Source organism: Pundamilia nyererei, unplaced genomic scaffold (genome assembly GCF_000239375.1).
Source record: "Pundamilia nyererei isolate P.nyererei 1_Seehausen unplaced genomic scaffold, PunNye1.0 scaffold00472, whole genome shotgun sequence".
Lineage (NCBI taxonomy): Eukaryota > Metazoa > Chordata > Actinopteri > Cichliformes > Cichlidae > Pundamilia > Pundamilia nyererei.
In genome coordinates this window covers 132,893-150,766 of record NW_005187873.1, presented here as the reverse complement: position 1 = coordinate 150,766, position 17,874 = coordinate 132,893, and the positions used below count along the sequence as shown (strand labels likewise).

Sequence of the window (17,874 nt, the reverse complement as noted above, 5' to 3'; positions counted from 1 at the left end):
GTGTGTGTGTGTGTGTGTGTGTGTGTTTATGAAAATCTAATTTTTAAAAAAAAAGTAAAACAAAAAAAGGACGAAGAAAACTGTAATTTTCTTAATATTAACCAGGCCTGAATACAATGTGATAATGCAAATCTACTCCTCCACTTAAAAGCTCCACCATTTTAATCAAATGAAAAAGATTCACAAACAGACATTAACTCACTATTTTCATTAATTTTATAATTAATGAAAATAGTGAATCAGAAGAAGTGTCAAAGACATGCAGAAACCACAGTTTAGTAACACTCCATCTCCCCACTGAAATGGCAGAGATTGTGTGGGATAAAGCGGCCACCCCGTCAGCTGCTTCCTATTCAGCATGTTTGTTTTGCACACACATTCTGTTCACTGCTGAATAAACCAGATTCATTTATGAGGGTTTATTTATAAGGGCACTTGAAGGAAAAATAATTTAACTAATAGCACAATGAGGAGAGTGTACATGTCCACATTTCCATGTACTCATTTGATGCACAGCACCAGGAAAAAATATAATAGCAAAGACACAGTGCCAAGAAGGGGCTGTAAGAGCATTCCCACAAGAATAAAAGGAACAATGGAAAACCACAACAAACAGAACATGAATCCCCCACGCTGCCTTTTGCTCTGTACATCTGTTTCTGTCATCATACATTAAGCCGCTCTATTCTCCGGTATCTCAGTCACATTGTAAGATAGATGAAAATCAAATTAGGCCACCTGTCTTACTGAATTCACAAGCATATACAGTAACTCATCAGTGCCAGGTAAAAAAGATTATCTACTTCTCGTGTTTAAAAAATTTATCTCCAAGATGAAGTAGTGGCCGTGTCTGTTCGTGTCTGTTACACAAACTAGATTAAAGTCTACAAAAACAAATGAGTATCTACTATTATAAGCTGCAGAATACAAAGACAAGGCAGACAGCATCTGTGAGAAGAAATATGTGTATGAAAAGAGGACCTTCGTATTCAAAGTTGCAATAATAATCATGTGGTTAAGGTTATCTAATTATCATTGGGGTACTTGTTAAGTCAAATATTTTGTTGACTCCAGATTATCTTTCTAGTTCTCACTTCCTCCTTTCTTCCATTCATAATTACTATTGATAGTATACTATTGTCTTTTGTCATGTCATCCCTCGTGGTTGTGTTTCCTTGTTCACTGTTCCCACAATCTACTGATATTCTGAGTCCCTGCCCTGTGTATAATCTGGTTTTCCTGTATTATTGTGAATGATGGCACTTAAACTGATATTTTGAGTCATACCGGTTTCCCAAGTGGTGCATTTGGGTCCACGACCTGCCTGTCACACAGCCAACACTTGACATCCCACATTAAAGGCAAATTTAAAACCAATGGAAAATTATATTTCCTGAATATGGTACATGGACGACATATCAAACTCACAGCTTCTATAACACTATAAATTCCTGTAAGGAGGGATTTTCTCCTTATTTTGTGTTTTAGCACTGAACTATGAAATATCAAAGGTTTTAAAACCATCCATCCATCCATTCGCTTCCGCTTCTCCTTTTCAGGGTCGTGGGGGGCGCTGGAGCCTATCCCAGCTGTCATAGGGCGAGAGGCAGGGTACACCCTGGACAGGTCGCCAGTCTGTCGCAGGGCGGTTTTAAAACCAGTTTTTGGGTAATTTGTAGTACTGCTGTAGTACTACCTCCACTGTAAGAGGAACCTCTGAGTGACTTAATTGTACAGTGACTGATCTAGATCAGTGTGGATGTTGGTGTCTAAGCAAGTTAATGGAGCAACAGTGACATTCAGACTTGATTATGTTATTGAAGAAATACAGCAACATTTTCACTGCGCTATTTCAAACTGCTATTGAGGCATTGACACAGAGCAAAGAATTAATAGAAAAAGAATAAACAGAAATAGGGTTGCAAGAAAGTACAAGTTCACTCTGACTGTGAGTGCAAAGAGCTGCTCCAGTGTCCATCAAGTGTTCTACACGCAACCCGATCTTCCTCCTCCCATTCTGATTACCGTTTTTACATTATTCTCCAGGGCCTTCACAGTAATGTGAAAAACCTATTTACATTAAAAAGAAATCTACTTAACAAGAAGTTAGGGTTCAGAGCTAAGGGTTGGGGTCATCACTGATGATGACTTAGACCTCAGAGGGTAAACAACATTTCTTGCTACTCTGTCATTATAAAAAACAGTAACACACAACAATCACACAGCTCCAATAACAATTTCCTCCTTCTTGTTGCAGCCAGTTTGCTAATTGTATTTCTACTGGCAATGGCAGTGCACATGCACATGCAGTTCGAGAAAGCCTTTAAAGGTGCTGAAGTTACATACCTGGAAGAATCTGTCAGAGAGTCTCCAGACCTCTTTGGTCCTCAAGTCACTTGGAGTACATAAATGCCAACATAAACTTTAATTCTGTTATTAGTTGCCATCCTTGTGCTTAATGCCCCTTCTATTCACGAGGAGTTATGTTTGTGTGAGTTGTTATCATTTAATGACAGAGGCTGTCAAGAGAAATTAGCTAGCAATTAAAAAAAATTAACAGCCACAGACAGCCACAAACTCGGGTAATGTATGTTAATGTCATTAACGTATAATTACAAACACTGCAGAACTCAAAGTGAACACTATCAGCATGGGCCTGACATATAAAGAACAAGAAATGTTTACATTTCCAAAAATGTATCTAAACATGCGTTACTCATTTGGTTTCACTTTGCAGCCGTTTTTTTTGTTTGTTTTTTTACTTTTTCCTTAATGAAATCATATCATGACAAGCTGACAGCAGTACCTGAACCCTGACAGTTCAACAGAGTCCAACTTAAGAAAATACCTCTAAATAGATAAAGATGGGGGAAAACCATCAAGCTGGCAACACATAAGCTGAAAAGTGTAAAAACAACAAAATACAAAAAAAAAACTGCACATTCCTGAAATCAAAGAGCACAGCAACCTGAAATTAATTACAGAAACATCAGAGTCTGGCTGTGTTTCAGCCACAGGCTCAACAGGAACATTTTTAGAAACTACAAGTGGTTACTTTTCAGTTAAGGTTTCACACATATATTTTGGTCTTACAGTTCTGAATTTACTGTTGGATTCAGGCAGACAGATTTACCTCTAGTAAATGGTTTGGGGAAATCAAATCTCCTACTTCATGGAAATGAGCCAAAGGGAGAGCAAACAGACATTAACTTATTACACTCTGTTTTTATCTTCACTTTGTCCGATAACAGGCTATATTTGCCATGTGTTTTAGATTTGGGTTGTGGTTTGTGTTAGCAACTGTGTTCTGTGCTGGCACTGATGTCATTATTTGTTTCCACTATGTATTAGGGCATTCTGTGCTTGGTTGTTTTCCATCTTTCCATGTCCTTTAAAATCCTACACGTGTGTTGTAAATTTGGTGAAGATGTTTTTATCATGTGCATGTGTTTTGCAGATTAAGAGTACAGTGAAATCTACAGACACTGGTGTGATTGAAAATATGTGAGCCTGAAGGTCTCATGTGACTTCCAGCTGATGTTATCAGAACACATTTTGCTTTTGTGGGGAGTTCCAGGCACTGGCTGTGCAAACTGCTTCTGTGCACATTACCCTTTTGCTATTTTCAGCTTGTAAACAATGAAAATCTCACAAGAACAAGAGTAAGCAGTTAATTTTCCCAAGGGGCCACATGAGAAACTGGGACTGTTGTGGAGGGCCAAGGCATAAGATGAAGTGAATTGCGAGCTTCCTCGTGCAGCCCTCCACAACATCCCCAGTCCTAGTTTCTAATATGGCCTCTTTGGAAAATTAGTTTCCCATCCTTGTTATAGGGCAGCATGTGTGTAAGTCTGTCATTGTTTGAAGAAATCATCAGTTTGAGCTGCTGTCACTGCTGCAAAGCAAGGACAACTCTTTTCTGTGTATTAAAACTTCTTTGACTATAAGTGGGTCTTTGAAGCATTGAAACATGTTATCCGAATTATGAGATTTGTCTCTGTTAATGACAAACACAAGGTTTCTTCCTCATTAACCCTTGTAGCTTAGAACAGGACAGGGAAGATGTGGGTGGCTGAAAGATTTAAATTCACACTCAAGTAATTACATTGCTAATAGGAAACCACAGATGGACTAATTGTGCATCTCTAAATACACAGTGGGGGATGAGAAAGAAAACAGACAGTGAGAAGTTTATTTCACTTATATTCTGTAGTCCCATGTTTTCTCTTTAACATCTCAAGTTAGAGCTGGACTTAAAGGCACATGCTAAATAGGCATTTTTCCATCAAAACTAGAAGATGTTAAATTTCTAATTAAGTCTCATACACTTTAGTCTGACAATTTTGTGTTTAACCCTCTGGGGACTAATTACAACCTTACTGTTACTCTCACTTGCTGCTTGGCTAGACTGTTTAGGCAAAAACGTCTAGGGCATACTTTTGTTCTTCACTTGCTATTTGTTCCATTTTATTCCAGTTCTTTCATTTAATACCTGCAATTAAAACTTTTTTCATATAATAAAAATGTAACGTTAAAGAAAGAAGTAATTATGTGTAGTACAAGAATTTAATTACAGCTATTAGTGCTTTTGATATGCCCATTAATACTTAATAGACTGTGCATCTTCATTATGCGGCTCAAATATTATGCGGCTCAAATGTCTCTAATGTCTGCATTTTCCAAAGTAGGGATTAAGCTAAAAGAGCAACAACAGTTGCCAATATTCTATTTCTTTAACATTTTTTTGACACTTTCCCCCGGGTGACAATATGCACTCACAGCATGTAGACGATTACAGGAATTTTACTGAGGAGACTGTGGTTTGTTCTGTAGTTGTCAGGCCGAGTTTCACTTACGAATTTCCCTTGCTGTTTGGCTAGATTTAGGCAAAGACTTCTAGAAGCAAGCCTCGTGACCTCATAACAAATCTGGGTGGTTACTTTGAATCCCCCCAATCTACATCAATCAGGAGAGAGCTACAAATTCAAATCTAATGATCAGTGCAATGTAGAATTGCCAGTGAAATCTGATAAGAAACACAAACAAACACTTGAAGTGTAATCATACCGCCCATAATATGGTTCAAAAACATCCCCCAAACATGTACTTCTAATATGTCTAATATAAAGTGCCTGCCCATCCCACTAGACACTGAACAAAAATGTATGGTACAGTACAACAAGAAAAAGTAGAAACAAGAACAAGTCTGCAGTACTTTTTATATTCACTACACTAATGAGTAGTACATGACAGATTAAGAAAATGACTTTTCTAATGTACAAATAATCCCTTTCACAAAACCTACCACATGTTACATGTTGAAGTGAATTGAGTCAATCTCAAAGCAAAAATAAAATATGAGTTGTTATTACTAATATTTGGAATATGTAGCAAGAAAATAAAAATAATAATGCAAAGCAAGACTGTTTCAAAACTTCCAGGTACCAGATCACAATATCACATATAACAGCTGCTTGCTTCATCGACAGGGTGCCACAGAAAACACTTTCTTGTGTTATTTCACATGTTGCATCATTGTTTCAAGTTTCATTGTCATGTACAGATAAACAGTGTAGCCACATTTACCCAAAATGAAATTCTTTGGCTCGTACTCCTCAGCATATAGAAAGTGTGCAGTTATATTAAGAAGAAAATAACAGAAAATAGCAGTAATAATAATAACAATGATAAAAGAGAAACAGAGAGAAGAAAAATTTAATATTTAGAGAATTTAAGACAAGTTGGTATTTACAGTTTGTGCAAGAGTATTTACAGGTTGTGCATAACTTGTGCAATGAGCATTTAATTGGCATTTGTTTAAGTGATAGTGTGTAGTCCTGTAATTGTAGTGAGTGTGTAATCGTGTGTATAGAATGTCAGCAGTTCAAAAGCCTGACGGCTTGTGGGTAAAAAATGTCTCTGTGTCTGCTAGTGCGGGTCTGAATACTCCTGAACCGCCTGCCGAACAGCAGGAGTGTGAAAAGTCTGTGGCTGGAATCAGAGAGGATCCACTGCGTCTTCCTCATGCAGCACCGTCTATAGAGATCCTGCATGGCTGGCAGATCTCACCACCCTCTCTAGAGCTTTGCGGTCCAGAGCATTACAGCTGCCATACCAGGTGGTGATGCAGCCAGTAAGAATACTCTCAATGGTGCATCGATAGAAGTTTGTTAGTATTCTGTCCAGCCACTGGCAGGATTTCTGGATGTCAGCCACTTCCTCTATCTCCCAGTGGTACATACCGTGCAGGGGCCTATCCTTCCATGATAGTTCCTCCTCTTGCTCTTCTTTCTTGGGTTTCTGCTGCCTGAGGTATTCACTGAGCACGACGTACGATGGAGCTATTTTCCTGATGTACTCATCAATGTTCGTTTCTCATCCTGTGTCTCATCCTGGACCATGGTTCTGACACTCACTAGTCCATGCCCCCTTCCTTCCGCTTAGCATACAGCATCTGGGTGCTTGACTTGGGGTGAAACCCTCCATGTGGTATCAGGAGCTTCCCGGTCTTGATGTCAGTGGCTTCTTTCTCCTCCTTTGGCCAGCTTATTATCCCAGCAGCGTAACTGATCAGGGCAGGGCATAGGTTTGATAGCCTGGATCTGGTTCTTACCGTTCAAGCTGGACTCCTCGGGACTGAATAGAATAAACCCTCATTATCCCACGGATGAGAAATTTCGGTGTACTTAGTGGTTGCAGCTTTTCTAGCAGCCTCTTCGTTGTTCCCATTTGCCTGCAGGATCCCCAGGTACTTGTAGCCGCCCTTCGATCCCCTCAGTTGTGACTAACTTCACTCTCTGTTACCAACCCACTACACTTCTCCAATCCAAACATCCAAATGACATTCCAAGTGTAGTGTGTATAGAGTGGTGCTGTGGATCAGTGAATCGATGTGTCATTCACTCTTGACATACAGATTAATGTTATCTATGTATTGGAGGTGGCTGACAACTGCTCCATTCTGTAGTCGGTATCTGTAGTAAGTCTTGTCAATAATTATGCAAAACATCAGTGGGGACCGCGCATCTCCTTGGTAGATCCCACACTTGATGGTGACTTGTGCTATGGGCTATTTCTTTCTGTGCCCCACTCATGTATTGAGCCATGTGCCTGTTCATCTTAGCTGCTCTAAGCTTCCATGCGGTACTGAGCCAGGTTATTGGCTGGTAGGTTCTTAGGACCAATAACCAGCACAAAGCACAAAGCTTTGTGCTTTGTGCTGCCAGACGCTCATGGGATGCAGTGAGCGTCTTCAACCAGTAGCCGTGTCGGGGCCTGGTGCTGCCCAATCCTTCATGCAGGAGACCCTTTCATGGATGCCTGCCGTATACATTTTTCACAGAGAGCAGACCCTGTCTGTCAGTGATATTCAGGTTTACAGACAACCCATTTTAACACACACTAATAAGCTGACTACATTTTTTTTTTGTCAGACATGTGACTTAATGACATGTCATTAAATGAGTCAGTGTGTGTGATATGTAAGATAGTGTAAAATGTGTATCAGCAACTAAACTAGTCTTCTGCTGACATTTTAATTTGGTGGCCTGTTAATTAGATCATATCCAATTTACTCCCATTGCAAAATTTGACATTACAACAACATTCATTTCACTCAAAATGTGAATTTTAGTGAAATGGTTTTCACTACAAACAATAGTGTTGTAGTGTTCTTGTTATTTTCAACTAAACTCATTTTGTGTGACCAGCAAGCCCCCCTGCAACGCAAAGTTCTCCAAAACAGTGCTTCGAACAGCTAGGATACTGCACAGAACTCTCAAACTCTCAGGCCTCTAATAGAAGCTGAGCAAGTTTTTTTTTTTTTTTTAAAGCAGTAAAAAGGTAATAACATAATAGCTACACATGGGTCATTTAACAAATGCAAAGTACTAAGCATCAGGGCCACACGTTAGTCCTAAAGTCTTCCTACCTTACACTATCCTTGTAACTGGGAACGTCTGACTTATGTTATGTATTGTAGTTTCTAGAAAACTAATTGAAACATACCAATTCTTATTTAGGGAATACTGCAGCAAAAATTATAGCAGAGATTTGAAAAAGTCCTCCCTAGGGACCCCAAAGCGCTTTACACATCCAGTCATCCACCCATTCACACACTGGTGGAAGCGAGCTACAGTTGTAGCCACAGCTGCCCTGGGGCAGACTGACAGAAGCGAGGCTGGCATATCGCGCCATCGGCCCGTCTGGCCAACACCAGTAGGCGGTAGGTGAAGTGTCTTGCCCAAGGACACAACGACCGAGACTGTCCGAGCCGGGGCTCGAACCGGCAACCTTCCGATTACAAGGCGAACTCCCAACTCTTGACCCACGATCGCCCCGTAAAATGTTATGTATTTTTTTTTCATACTGTCTACACCAGTCCATAAGGATGGAAATAGGAAAGAAAAGAGAAGAGAATTCAAAAGTTAGGATTCCATGGTAATGGATCACATGTTGAAGGTAATCAAAGGGCAGCAGCTTTCTCAGAAAATTCATTTGCTTGCGTCATTTACCTCAAAGTCTGAAATGTATTCTTTTAGTTTGCTGCTTACAATGAACCCTATTTAGCACAAATGGCCTCCATTACAAACCTGAATTTGTACTTCTGCGAAAACATGGTTACATAATTAAAAAAAACGAAGGGACAAACAGTATGTCAGTTCACAACTTTTACCGTGACCAAGTGTGATCTTAACAATGACTTTTTGTACTTCTGCCTGCTTGAAGCGTCTCCAGAAGGTCTTTGATTTTCTCAGAAAAAAGTCAGGAATCTGATATTCTGTTGGGCTTAAGAAATTGCAGTCACTCATCTTCACATTAAGAAAACATTCTTTGGGAAAAAAAGACCAGGAGACCAGCCTTTAACATTACACGGAAATGATACAATTTACAGTCTGCATACTTTCCAATTGCTGTGCTACTCGTTTCTCATACGGTATGTGTACCTGGAGAAAATACACAGTGCAGATTTACTAGCTGGGACGACTCATCGTTATACTGCAATCAAGCACATATAAGAGTGCCAATGGTCCACTCACATGACACAAATTTATAGACACAGAGGCAACCATTTCATTACAATAATGACTCATGCAATCTAACAAACTCAAAAAGGAGCATCCGTAGGTTTAAGTAGAGACACTCAAAGGCTTTTGTACTCCCTGTATGTGTATAAATGTGACTGAAATGAGGAAACCTGAAGTGAAAAGCCAAACTGTAAGAGCTGTGTTTAGATCTTAGAGACATCCTAATGCACCAATCACGTGCTCCTTCTGATAATGCCGTACCCCCAGTAAATGTAATTCAGTTTTAATTATAAATAGATATCTGCCCCGAGTTTATTCCTGCTGAATAATGGTTTCCATCAGTAATTGAAATCTCCATGAAGTATGATGCATCACCCTAACCCTACCCTCATGCTACAGTTTTTTATGTGTCTCAGGTAGAACAATAATTTTGACCAATTTCATAAAACCAAAAACTTCTGATTTTTAGGTAGAGGGTTTGAGTTAGGGTTAGGATTTAGGTCATCACGATCTTGCCTCAGACCTCAGAGTTTTTATTTATTGTTTTCATTGTGTAATCTCAGTTACAACACTATGTTCAGCAGAGCATAATATTTTTCATCATATACGTCACACTGACACCATGTCCAAGTGTTATGGAATTTCCCATTTTCCCTACGGGACCATTGTACACCTCCATCTGAGTCAGTTAAAGTAAACCCTAACCTTTTGGACCACATTTTGATTTTCTTGTCCTGTACAACAAACTGTATGTTGCATCTTTTTACGTTTGTTAAAGTTAGTTAAAGCAAACTTGAGTCTGTTTTCTCGTCCAATAGAAGTAGGACATAGAGCAGAATGGTAGAAAATCAGACATTTATGCAAACATGATAATTCTTCTTAACAAAAGACTCACCTATGATACAGACGTAAAGGGCTGCAACAACGTCCGCCTCCCTGGAGAGTCTTGAGGCGAAAGGGTCACCACGGAGGAGATAATGTGGGAGGTATGAGGGATGTGGCCACGTTGCGTTCTCCATCACTGCCATCAGCAGAGAATGTCCTGTGAAATACAGGAAAAGGCTAAAACAATGGAGCTGTTTCCTTAAGTTGAAAATTGTTCACAAACAAACATGTAGACATCAGGTAAGGACACATAATGTACATTTCCGTACTGCATTATGCAAACCTGAATGCTCCATATGCGCCTAAGTCAGCTGCACATGTCACAAGTGTCAACATTTCTTTTCGACATTAATGTAGCAGTCAAGGAAAACTCACTGCACATTTTTCCTGACTGCCAGAGAAAGAACAAAATTAAAACTCTCCCACAAAGAAGAGGAAAACATCAACTTCCATTAAATCAGTTCTAGTGCCTACCAAAAGAAATCAAATTTTAAAAAAAAAATAGGGGAAAAATCGATAACAGTTGTAGTGTGCTCGCATGGGTTACAAACAGGGCAAGAACCTTGATAAAGCATTGTGACAACATGCTGAAAATTCAGAGTTTTTGGTTTTTGAGTGCTCTGGTGTTTGCTGTGGTTGCCAACATGAAAGTTGTCCACAGTCCACTCCCTGATTAATTTGGATAATTCAAAGTAATAAAAATAGCGGACTTCCGGCTGGCAGCGAGCAGAATGGCGGCGTAATTTCTGAGCTCCTCAGGGTCGAGCGAATTCTCCCTTAATTTCAAGTTTTCTGACTACTTCTATGTTTAAAACAATGCCGGGGGGGGAGGCAAAGAAAAAGAACAAGAAGATACATGAACCAACTGAACAGTATTTTCCAGAAGAACGAGAGGACACGCACGCTGATATGGCAAACTCCGATGAAGAAAATGGCGAGGGGACCAATCTCAATTCTTTGCAAGAGGTCATATAAAATATTAGCCAACAAATCTTTGACCTCCGGACGGAGATGAAAGCTGACTTCAACGCATTCAAAGAAGTCTTCAGGCGTGAGTTGAAAGACAACCTGAAGAAATTCAAAGAAGATATGAACTAACAGCTAACGGCTGATAAGCTAGCAGTCCAAGAATACGACGAGAAGCTTGAGGAAGCTGAAACACGAGTGGCGGGGCTTGAAAGCTGGTCAGCGGTGGCCTACAACGCGCTGAGACAATCGCTAATGGGGCAGAGGAAACTAACCGAAAGGCTAGAAAACCTTTAGTCTAGATCGAGAAGAAATAACCTGCGAATCTACAGAGTCCCCAAAGGAGAAGAGGGCAGCTCGGTAATAAGCTTTGTTGAAAATGTGATCAGAAGAAAGAGGCTAATGGCTGATGGCACTGACCCACAAATACAACAGGCTCACCGATCCCTTGGTCCTAAGCCAGGAGCTGATGCTGCTCCCCGTTCCATTGTCGTCTGTTTTCTTCAGTTCAAAACAAAGGAAACTGTCCTCAGAAACGCATGGCAGAAGAAGATCCTTGTCAAAGACAAACCCATTGGTTTCGACCATGACTTTACTGCTACGGTAGTACAACAGCGCCGTGCACATAGAGAAGTGAAAAGCACACTTAAACAAAAGGGCAATCTCCATTTACAAAACTCTGGAACCACTGGGACACAGGCCCTCAGGTGTACCACAGTCCGGCGGAGGCGGTACGAGAGATGCAGCGGAGAGGATTTACGGTGGAGGAGCCACACGAAAGAGGAGGATTTGACCCTATGTCTCTACTGGAGCAAGCGTCACCATGGCAACCCGCGACCCGGAGAAGCAACAACGGAGCCATTCAGAGAGTGCGCGACAAACTACAAGGGAACAGAGAAGGGTTTGACTTTATAGAAACTATTTCAGTGTAGGGGCAGATAATGTAATCACTCCAAATATGTATCTGGCTCTCTTGAATAATTAATATGTTCTTCATGGTTCAAGTTGTGTATAATTGCTATACCTTGAGGTAGCCAACAACTTAAGATAGGATGAGTGTGACTCAGATCGGGGTTCTCACGGATTCTAAGAGAGGGCCCTCACTTCCAGTGAGGCTCTCCCTCTCATCATTGTGTGGGGGTGTGTCATTTACCTCATATTGGGAGTCATATTGCAATGTTGTTCGAGTTTTGAATTCTACAGTTCTCTTTAATTGTTCATCTATTTGTTCTACCATGTTTTGGTTTAGGTTTTGTTTGGTTTTGAGGTCAGTGGTGGAGGATCATTTTATTTCCACAACAGTATACTATGTCACAGTGTCTGGAATTGATGTTGCTTAACGGCCTGGGAAATCCAATCAAAAGAGCCAGAGTATTAGCAAAAATTAAACAAGAATGCAAAAGGAAGAATGTCATAGAGTGTTAGACTGTAGAATTGGGGTAGCAGATGTCTCAGATCATAACACGATTTTTCTGACAATTCAGTTGGACTCACTTCCAAGGAAAACTGTTTGGCGCCTTAATGTAGGGCTTCTGTCACGGCCAGCGTGTGGAGAGTGTGTGTGGTGGACCCAGGCGCGAACACAGGCGAGGAGACGGGAGTGAACTTAAACTGAAAGTGAGCCTTTATTTGGGCTGATGCAAAAGGGAGTAGACAAAACATAACAGGGACAGAGACTGCAACTAACAAACCTAAACCTAAACTGGAAAAACACTAACCTGACTGAAAGGAATAACTATGAACAGAGTGCTGTGCAGATGCATGGAAACTGTGAACCAAATGGCGTGACGAAAACAGACACGAACATGACCTGCACGGAACCTCATCGTGTGGCTGCATGAAAAACAATATAAATCAAATCTGAATGAATCTATTACAAATGAACATATTAAACAAGAAATAGATACATTCATTAAAGAAAATGACAACGGAGAAGTGAACCCTCTAATTCTTTGGGATTCAATGAAAGCCATTCTGCGGGGAAGCTTGATAGCAAAAGCTTCTTTTGTTAAAAAAATAATAATAAAAAATTGAAAAATATAATCAGCTGACAAAAAATTTAAATTAATTAGGCTTTCCCGTCATATGCTTATGGCTGGCACAACCTTCATGGAAGCCCATTCTATTTATCCCGAAGTAAGACATGATATCAGCAATCCAAAAATGAAATATAGCAGTTACAGAGAAGAACTCCCTTAATGTTGTTAACCAATGGCAATGGGAAGCAGCCAAGTAAGCCAAAATTACTATAGCAGTTGGGAAACCAATAAACCAAATGGCAAAAAGACATGCAAAATAGCTCACTTAATTCCAAAAATTACATTAGATTATACACTTGCACTTTTGGAGGTAGAATAGGTTGTGTAGGCACTACTTGAAAACTTGAATTTGTAAAATTTAATACCTTACTGTCAAATATTCATTACAGCTATAATGTAAAAATGAAAAATGTTATGCTGTCTTAGCAAATAACAACATCGACCTTGGTACAACAGATGGTTCAAAAAAACTCTTTCTTAAATCAGCCAATAATGTTCAGTATGTGTGGGTTGCCAATAAGCCTCTGAGATTAAGTGGGATGTCATGAACCATCAGGTTCGATCAGGAAAGTGGACCCAAAAATGCAGACAAACACGGGCGAGGAATGCTTACAATGAATTTTAATCGTAAAAGTGACCTAACGCGACAAGGGGGGGGGCCAATCAGGCTAGTTGTAGGGACGGGGAGGAGGTCAGTAAGCCGCGGAAATATTCTGTAACAGAGGAGGAGGTAGTTATAATCTGAAGGGAAAACTGGAGCATAGATAACTAGGAACTGGAGAATTGTTCGCCTTACTGTGCCAGTCCGGGTTGGAATCACTGAGGGGAGGGGAGAGGTCCGTGGAAAGCGTCTGGAGGGTCCCAAGCAGAAGCGTGGGGGTTGGCTGGGAGGCGGGGACTGTCCCCGTAAGGTGAAAACCAGGATAGGAACTCCGCTGTACGAAGGGAAGACAGAAATTACTCCGAGAGCTAAGTCACACAAGGAAAACCACAAAGGGAAACGTCATTTACTAGGCTCAATTGAAGCACCGAAGTCCCCGCCCCAAAGGGATGGTACATCAGCCACAGAAGGAGACACCCTCCAGGTACCCCCACGGACCATGACATGGGAATGCTGAGGTTCATGTCTCATGAACATCTACTTAGGCTACGTTCACACTGCAGGTGTTAATGCTCAATTCCGATTTTTTGATCAAATCCGATTTTCTTGTCTGCTTGTTCACACTACAAATAAAATGCGACTGCAAACGCTCTCTAGTGTGAACGTTTAAAGCGGCCCGCATTCGCAAAAGAAGATGTCACACACAACGCGCTCTGTTTAGACCCAGAGCAAACAATATTGTTTGACTGATGGACCTTAATATAAAGACTTCGACTTTACGTTTCCCAATTTTTGCTTTAAGTTATTTTGTTATTTACATAATAATGTAGATAACCTAATAATTATCCTTATTGCTGTTTTAGAGGAGCGGTGCTTCAAAGGATAGTTGCAGATTTCTGCCAGAATCTGCAGATTATACAGTATAAATACAATGTTCACGTTTCTCCAACGTTGTCTTCCCAACAGTTTCACTGACATCTACGCTGGATGGCCAGGAAGCGTTCGCGATGTCTTCTCGGGCGCTTCTCCGGAGCTGATAATTGGTGTCTGTCTTGTGTCAGTGACGTAAAAGACGGATTTAATGCGACATGACCGTTCAAACAGCAGTCGCTTTCTAAAACATCAGATATGTATCAGATTCAGTACCACATACGAAAGTGACCCAGATCGGATTTGAAAATATTGGATTTGTGCCATTCACACTGTCATACCATGATCGGATATGAATCGCATAGGGTCAAAAAAATCGGATTTGATGCAGTGTGAACGTAGACAAAGATATGAGCATGTTTGTCAGTCAAAAGTCTTAACGGCCATTCAAGTACAATGACAATACCATGAGAGATGTAATAAAAGGAAGCATTTTAGACAATGCCACTGATGGAAAAGTCTTGACTGGAGGTCATAGTTTTTGTTGCCTTAAAAAAAAAAAATACAAACCTGAAAGTCATGTTGTTATAAGCACAAAGCTTCATAGATACGCATATTAGGGCTATAATACAGTTCAAGTTTTGTTATATAGCCCCAAATTAATTTGAACTGATCTGAATCAAGACCCAATTTTATTTCATTCAAACAACACTATTATAAAATGCATTTGCCTTAAAACACAGTGTTTAAAAAAACAAACACTGTGAACAAATACTACTATGCTAAAATTGCAAACTTCTTTTAATCTCTTGGTTATGTTTTTACTCAGTCCAGTTTCATTATCTATACAGCCTGACTTTGGCTGTTTCTGACCGTCTCCAGGTGACCAAGCTCTGACTCAAACTGTTATGTGCAGTATTAATTCAAAAGCTGAAGCTAAAAGTGTTACGCTTTTTAGTGTAACCTGTTGCTGTATGAAGCATGACTGAAATTAATTAAGTGCGTTTTGGGGGCCTCTATGAGCTTTAGATACTGTTCAATCATCTATAGGAGGACAGTCATCAGAAAAATGCATAAGTGTATCGATTTGTAAGCTAAATGAAATGAAAAATGTTAAGTTTTATGTGTTACATACAAGTACTGTACAGTGCTTAACAATTTTTTTACAGCACCTACCATAAGAACATAGAGGAAAAAATAGAAATATAATAATAGAAATATAAAACTTGTTTAAAACAAAAAATGTATTGTTATTTATTAGGCAAATAACATAATTAATGTTTTTATACCTAAATTTCAGCAGATACATGTGTCTTCTCTGTGAATCAGAAACGACTCAAGCATAACATTCAACCTCTAAATGTTTCTGTTCTGGAATGCAAGTAAATAATGGTTCATCTTCATCAAAAAATAATAATGTGCTCTGCTATTTTCTTCTATTTTTATGACAACAATTACATTTAAGCAGTTAAATATTATTTTGCTTAAAGAGCTTAAATATACTAATAAATTAACCCATTACAGACATATAAAAATGATTTTGGTATAATGCTGTTAATTCAGGGCACCTGTGGCATAAACCACAGTGGGTAACCCTAACCCTAATACATTTATTAAGCACTGTATATCACACTTTGCTTCAGTTGACTGATTTACATGAAGACTTAGTGTACTTTGTGTGGTCTAAAAATTTATGGTAATGATTTGTTTCTACATGGCTTCATTTTCAATGAAAAGTGTAGCTTTAATAATGACTAATTATACTGATTCATGTACATTTTATTAATTTGATCAGATTTAGTTTAATTAACAAACTCATACGGTAGGCAAATATTAATGGAGAAGGCTGTTCATCTATTTAGCACTGTCCTTCTTGCTTGAATTCAAAGCTTCTTGCTCAACCATTAAGCATGAACCGTGAAATCTTGTGCATCCTGATCTAAATGAAGAGATCACAAGACCAGCACACATCCTTCCTTCACTGCATTTCCCATTTCGGTTCATGTCTTTAGAAGTAAGAGTGATCACAGTAAAACCGCATATCAAATGTTGGCCAAGCTCCAAAACCCAGTGACCTTTATAATGAAGTCAATCTATCCTCTTTGTCTATCATGCAGAAAGTCACTGAAATTTGCCATTGGAATAAAGATTTTTCTTTCAGTGATTTTCTCTAACAATTTCAGGTGGCCTCCCTAATCAGGTGACACTCAAGCTCCAAACCACTTTCAATGACTTAATCTGCTCTGTCTCTTTCTAATAAAGCACTGTCTGCAGTGACCTTTGCCCCTTTAAAAGATGGACATACCTTGGCTTTCAGTACATTCTCACTGTAAAATCACTAATCAACCACTAATCAACATCTCAACATACAGCCAGTATGAATGAAACAGTGAGCCATATATAGTTGTATAACTATATATATATGGCTATATAAGAGTACCAAAGAGTCCTGGTTCTCCTATGTCTGTCTCTGACTCTTAGGGGCCATTATTGCGGCTTCCCACCCTCATTTTCATTTTATGACAAAGACACACTAATACTCGACACTCTCTCCTTCTCTCTCCCACACTCACACACACACCCCTGAAGAACATTGTTGCGTACCTGTATGTTTTATACATACATACATTATGCATTTTTATTTGTAATGTCCTTTTATCACATCTTCCCCTACCCCCCTACGGCCACCCCTTTTTTTTCCTCCCTGTCCTGCCTTAGACATTGTCACACTGTATACCACATATAACTTTAAATAATACGAACAGAAAGGAAGAAATAAACAGATAAACCCTTAACAAGATGAGCCTATAGAGAATTTATAGAGCTGACCTTGGAAAAGCAAAATATGTTTCATTCAGATCATAATTCTGATTGCAAAAGCTGTCAGACAGGTAAGGTTTCAAAAGAAGAAGAATAATGAGAAGACATATCTCTGCACTGTTTGTGCAAACTTTTCTCATTCATGTGGCTTGAGATGAGGTGTCAAAGGAAAATGAATAAAACACAGGATACACAGTTAAGGTCAAGGCTCTAAAGCAGGGCCGTGCAGAGAGGTTTAAAGGGGCGGGTGCTCAAAGTTAAAAAGGGGCACATTGAACCAGGCTGAATAACAACAACACACATTCATCAAGAATCTAATATGGGAAGGGCAGGGCTGTGTTGATCTGAGACTGTAGACATTAAAAAGTCCATAGGAGAGATGGTAGCTGATTAAACAAGTGTCATGAGATAATAACAAAATGCAAAGATTGGTGACAGCGCTTGGAACCATAAGGCAACAAAAAACTGCGAGAAATAATTTAGGCTCTGCCTGTGAATCACTCTTTGCTTCTCTTCTTCCTTCCATCCCATCATTTCATCATTTCATATCACTCTCCACTTGCTATGTGAGAATAAGGCACAACTTGCTATTGCAATAAACTATAATCTAATTATCCACACCTAACAACTCTTGCACTTAATCTATAATAAAATGATGACAGAAAAA

The 17,874-nt window shown here is 39.5% G+C and overlaps 1 protein-coding gene across 1 annotated transcript in view; it reads right to left on the bottom strand.

Annotated features, from left to right (window-relative positions):
- Positions 1-17,874, bottom strand: part of opn5 (opsin 5) — a 67,213-nt gene that overhangs the window by 32,212 nt on the left and 17,127 nt on the right. Inside the window, exons 2-3 of the mRNA XM_005753862.1 lie at positions 13,713-13,851; positions 9,922-10,068 (exon numbers count right to left, since the gene is read on the bottom strand). Of these exons, the coding sequence (XP_005753919.1) occupies positions 9,922-10,068; positions 13,713-13,851 (286 nt within the window). The remainder of the gene's footprint in view (positions 1-9,921; positions 10,069-13,712; positions 13,852-17,874) is intronic.